General features: G+C 45.1%; 1 protein-coding gene across 1 annotated transcript in view; it reads right to left on the minus strand.

Annotated features, from left to right (window-relative positions):
* Positions 1-5,690, minus strand: part of LOC112141817 (zinc finger protein 616) — an 11,326-nt gene extending 5,636 nt beyond the window's left edge. Inside the window, exons 1-3 of the mRNA XM_024264979.2 lie at positions 5,449-5,690; positions 2,178-3,514; positions 1,401-1,542 (exon numbers count right to left, since the gene is read on the minus strand). Coding sequence (XP_024120747.1) covers positions 1,401-1,542; positions 2,178-3,514; positions 5,449-5,560 — 1,591 coding nt within the window. The 5' untranslated portion in view covers positions 5,561-5,690. The remainder of the gene's footprint in view (positions 1-1,400; positions 1,543-2,177; positions 3,515-5,448) is intronic.
* Positions 5,691-5,935: the final 245 nt, after the last annotated feature.

Genomic DNA, 5,935 nt, shown 5'->3' on the forward strand with positions numbered 1-5,935 from the left:
ACAAAAATGTTTTCATAATTAACGAATATTCTCTAAATTAATACACTTTGAGTTTTAGAAACAAAGGATCTTCTTTCTGTTCCTGGTTGAACACTAAGTCTGAGTTGGTACATTTGTCATTTTCTTTTGGGCGTCTTTCCGTCAGTTCTGAGTCCATCACGTTTGAGGAAAGCTGAGATTTAAACAGTTTAAAATTCCAAACAAATAAAAGCAGGAACAGCATTTGATGCACATTCATTTTGGATTCAATCCAAACACTGAAACAAAGGATTTTAATTCAATTAATGTGAAATCTAACAAAATTAAAGCAGAATCTTCAAATAATGACACAACAGATGGATGTTAACGTGATGAAGATGATGAAGACGTCTGCAGGTACCTGAGCTGCAGGCGGATCACGTCTCATTAACGTCTCATGTAAAAGATTTTGATGATTGCCCCGCCCACTTTTCCTTTGAAGGAACGCTTGAGGAGAAACAGGAAAACATTTTGGGATGTGATGGAGGTCACGACAGGAGAGACTGAAACGCTTTTTGAAAACTCATGTTTGCTGCTAAACTGAGGCGGGGAGTCTGCGCAGTCAGCAGCGGCTGCTCTGCAGCTGCAGTCAGACATGAAGAAAATGTGACTCCAGGATCCAGCTCAGTCAGCTGTCTGGGTTCTCCTGGTGTTCTTTGGCCATTTCTCCACAGAGAACTGCCTTCATTCCTGGAGGAACGTCCTGATCCGACTGATATCTCCTCACTGATGGAGGAGCAGATCTCCACTCTGAAGGAGATCCTGTTATGAGATCCTGCAGAGACTCCCCAGAACCTGGACCTGAAGCCCCGTCTGTCAGGATTCACAGATTCTGGTCTGAAGCGTCTCAACGGAGCAAAAGTCAAAATGATCTTTGCATAAATAAGAACAAAGACTGAAAGAGAATCATTAAGTTTAGATGATTTTTTGTTTACTTTGTTCTTCTGTTTCTGGAGATCTAAAATCCAGCATTTGTTTCAGCGCTAAGAAGGTTTGAAACATATTACAACTTAAATAGATGTTTTTAGGATTTAGGTTTTTATTAAACCTGCTCCTGTTTTCATCTCGTTTTCTGCAGAAATGAAAACATTCCAGAGAATTCAGAAAAACAGAACCGTTTATTTTAATTTTTGTTGATTCAGAAACACAAACATCTCCTGGTCCTTCAGTTCGTGGTAGAATTAGATGAGAGAAACCACAAGAGGTCTGTCGGTTTGATTCCAGCCAATCCTGGAGATCCATCTGCTTCCGATGCCCCGATTGAGAGGAAGACGCTTATTCCCTGCGGCTGATCTTCATCATCCGTCAAAGATAAAAGGTCATAGAAGGTCACTTCCTGTGGAGCCTCATTCTGATCCTCGGAGCAGCGGATTGGTTCTCACCGGCGTGGACTTCAGAGACGAGGGATGAGTAAACATCCTCCTCTGTCTCCAACTTCAGCATCCTTTCAACAACATCACTCCTCCTCTCTTCTGCTTCCAGAACATCCAGGATCTGTTCCAGGATCCTGATCCATCCTGGTTCCTGCCAGAGAACCGTAGCATCGTCATCCCTGCTACCTCTAGCTCCGCCTCCTGCCTCTGAAGCAGCACTTGACTCGCTCCTGTACTTCCTCGTTCCAGATGAAACCCAGAGTTTCTTCTGTCTCCATGATCAGCTGGAAGAACTTCCTGATCTCCAAAAGCTTCACAGGACTCTTAAGGTTTCAACTTCCACCACTTTCTCCTGTACTCTGTCCTCTTCATCTTCCTCACCACCTTCATCTGTCTTCCTCTTCCTCACCACCTTCATCTCTCTTCCTGTTAATCACCGCCTTCCCCTCTCTTCCTCTTCCTCTTCACCTTCCCCTCTTCCTCTTCCTCACCACCTTCATCTCTCTTCCTCTTCCTCACCACCTTCATCTCTCTTCATCTTCCTCACCACCTTCATCTGTCTTCCTCTTCCTCACCACCTTCATCTCTCTTCATCTTCCTCACCACCTTCATCTCTCTTCCTCTTCACCTTCATCTCTCTTCCTCATCCTCACCACCTTCATCGGTCTTCATCTTCCTCACCACCTTCATCTCACTTCATCTTCCCGGTGAACCATGTTTAATATAAAGTCCAGCAGATGGAACCGGTCTGGAGCAGAATCCTCTAAGTTCTATTTGGCGGTTTCAGCAGCCGGCGCTGGTGCCGTCGGACGTCTCCTGCGGGTGGAACCTCATGTGTCTCTGCAGGTTCCTCTCCAGCGTGAACTTCTCGCTGCAGACGGAGCAGCTGAAGGGCTTCTCTCCGGTGTGGACCACGCTGTGCCTCTTCAGACTGCTCTGCCGGTTGAAGCTCTGTCCACAGGAGGTGCAGGAGAACGGCTTCTCTCCGGTGTGGACCCTGGCGTGCCGCTCAAAGTGGGCCTTCTGGTTGAACTTCAGCCCACAGACTCCACACGGGAAGGGCTTCTCCCCGCTGTGGACCAGCTTGTGTCTCTGCAGGTGCGTGCTGCGGGTGAACGTCTTCCCGCAGTCGTCACAAACGTAGGGCTTTTCTCCGGTGTGGACGCGGCGGTGGCGCTTCAGACTGCCGCGCTTGGTGAAGCGCTCGCCGCAGACGGAGCAGCTGAAGGGCTTCTCGTCGCGGTGCACCAGCAGGTGTCTCTTCATGTAGTACTCCAGGCTGAACAGCTTTCCGCAGACGGAGCAGCTGAAGGGCTTCTCTCCGGCGTGGCTCGTCAGGTGTATCTTCAGGTGAGTCTTGCGGCTGAACTTCTGTCCGCAGACGTCGCACTCGAACGGTTTCTCTCCGGTGTGGTCGGTGGCGTGGATGCGGAGGTGGGCCTTCCTGCTGAACTTCTGGCCGCAGACGGAGCAGCTGAAGGGCTTCTCTCCGGTGTGGACCGGCCGGTGGTACTTCAGCGACGAGTGGTGAGTGAACGTCTTACCGCAGACGTCGCACGCGAACGGCTTCTCTCCGGTGTGGATCCTCATGTGCTCCTTCAGCACCACCTGCTGGCGGAACCGCTTACTGCAGAAGCCGCACTCGAACGGCTTCTCTCCGGTGTGAACGCTCAGGTGATTCCTCAAACTTCGATGTCGGGTGAAAGTTTTCCCACAAACTTTGCAGCCGTAGGAAGAGTCCAGACGATCCTCCGGACCGGATCCGTTCCCACGAACAGAACTCAGCTCAGCTTCAGCTCCAGAGTCCTGCCATTCTCCGCCGCTGACGTCAGTCTCAGAGGAGCCCGACTCTCCTCCTGCAGGTTGGAAATAGCTGCTCGGATCTGGGTTCTGGTCGGGTTCTGGATCTGTTCTCATCTGTGGAGCTGAGCTGCTGCTGGGAGGATCTGCATCTCTGCCGTCTTCAGTTTCATCACAGCTGAGAAGTTCTTCACTCTTCACCACAACAACATCCACGTCCTCCAGCTCCTCCTTGATGAGGACGGGGTTCTGGTTCTGTTGGTCCGAACTGGAGCTCCATTCAAGAGGATCTTCTACTTTGATCACCAGGAGCTGCTGGACGTCTGCAGGGGACAGAAACACGAGGATTTTACAGGATGTTCGATCAAGCAGAGCTTGATGCTCCAGAATCAGTCATTCTGAATTTATATCAGTTCTTTGAAACATCACGTCTTAAAGTCCTAAAATGATCCGTGTTCATCTGGACGGTCCGACCTCTGAGGAGGAAACCTGCAGAAGTTTCACTGGATCTTGGTTTTATCTGAATAATTTGTTTCGTTCTGAGAAAATAAAAGACGAGAAATGAAATAAACCAAAAGAAGAATAAAGAAGTGCAGATGGAGGAAAAAGTCTCAGAGATTCTATTTATTCTAAAGTAATAATAAAAATCTGCTCTCATCACAAACTCACCGTCAGAACAAAACTATTTTAATGAAACATTTCAGACGGTTTGTAGGAATTCTTGGTGAGTTTTCCTCTTTAGTTTCTGCCGTCCATAAATCTGCTTCACAGAGATTCTTCATTTCCAGTATTTGAGTCCTAAATCAGAGTTTTAGACACATTTTAGTTCCTTTAAGGTCATTAAACTGTTCGGATCTTCTTCAGATGTTAGCAGGTAAACAGGTGTGGACAGTTTCATGTCTTTGATCTGGAAGAATGTTTGGATTTTTTCACCAAGTTTCCTCCGATGTCTTTGTGAAAGTGTTTGACTCTGATGGACTGAACAGATGTACGGTGTGACCCCGCCCTCACCTGACAGCCTCTAGGATAGGCTCCAGCAACCCTGTGACCCTGAACAGGACTAAGCCGGTTTAGAAGATCTACAGTATCCATGTACAGGAATTTATCACAGCTGGTCTCATGTTTCTGCGTTGTTAAACTCAACATACAGTTGATCTTTTATCTGTGATGAAGCTGATGTGAAGGTGACCCGGAAGCTTCCAGCTGTGCGGCTGAAGGTTCAGATATTTAAGGATAACTGCTCCTTTTTTGTCTTCTTCACAGTAAACGTTGAGTTTTTGCTGCTTAATGTCACATTTTCTACTGTTTATTTAAAATCACAACTTTATTATGTTACTTTGTTGTCTCTCATCATTCTTGAGCAGAAATGTTAAACTAAAGTGGCAGAACTTTTCATACGTTTCCAAGCACCAATCATATTCTTTACTGCAGTTTTTAAAATGTAAAAGTGTTCATTTTGATTTACTCAAGTTATTAAAAAAATGTCTTTATTTGGCTGAAGCATCACAATAAGACGTGTCTGTGTTCAGCTGGAGGACATTGTTTAAAAGTAGCTTAGACAATCTTCCTGGCAAATCTTAATTAATGTTTCACTTTTTAATCAATTTATTCATTTTTCTTGCTAAATTTTAAATTCACAAATGCAATTTTCTAACAAAATTCCTAAGTTGTCTTTATATCTGGTGGAGACCAAACTACACGTTAAATCAATATTTTTTTCAAAATACCGAAAGACTGAAATGTAAACTCTGACATGTATTTGATCCTCCTGTTATTTACTGACTTTATGACGATTGTTGTTTGTTTCTACCCCTGGTCTTTTATGTTATTTTGTGTTTAATTTTTTTAATACTGTTTGTAGATGTACAATCTATATTATTTCATGGCCATTTTGCACAGTTTTTTGTACTGAAACTGATGCTTACAATAAAGTGTATTTTATATATATGTATATAAAATACATCAAACTTAAATTAAAAAGTAGCTTGAAGTTGTGTACGTGCTGTAAATGTTCCGGACGAAACACAGTTCGCTCGTCTTTAGTTCCGCCTCCATTTACCGTGAAAACAGAATAAGAACGGTCTCGTTTCTCAAAGTTTTGATGTGAACCTTTTACGTGTTTGTTAAAGATCTTGTATTAACCGAAAACAAAACCCTCGTCTTTAGTGTTTTTGTTTTGTTTAGCTAACAAGCTAACAGCTACCCATTGCTAACAGTTAGCCGGACACCGTTTCCACTTAAACTTCTATTTTCTTACCATCCGGTCGGTCCGTTTCACTGTCCCGCTGCTGGCGGACATCGTAAACTTCCGGGTTGAGTCTGTCTTCAGGGAGCAGAGCTTTAGTTTCCATGTGTGGAAAATAATCCATATTTTCCAGCGTTTCTTCGAGCTAAAACAAAGTGCTAGCTCCGGAGTAGAACTGAGCATGCGCAGATCAGATCGCTCGTCACAGTCGTGGACCTTCAGGTCGCAGCGAACACAAACTGGTGTCATGTCGGTTCGGTTCTGTCGCGTGGATTTATTTTTTAAACAAAATAATCTTAAAGGAAAAACACGATTTTTCTGAGCGTCGACAACAATTTATTGGTGTTTTTAAACAGGCATCTGAATGGACATGGTTTGGTGTGGTTACCATGGTAACCGAGTCTTCTACACTGAGAGGCACCTCGCTGCAGGCTGTCATGGCGGGTTGGACGTCAGTAGCGATGGACGTCAAACAGTCTATGACCCGGAACGAAAACAA

Source organism: Oryzias melastigma, linkage group LG19, assembly GCF_002922805.2.
Source record: "Oryzias melastigma strain HK-1 linkage group LG19, ASM292280v2, whole genome shotgun sequence".
In the NCBI taxonomy this organism is placed as follows: domain Eukaryota; kingdom Metazoa; phylum Chordata; class Actinopteri; order Beloniformes; family Adrianichthyidae; genus Oryzias; species Oryzias melastigma.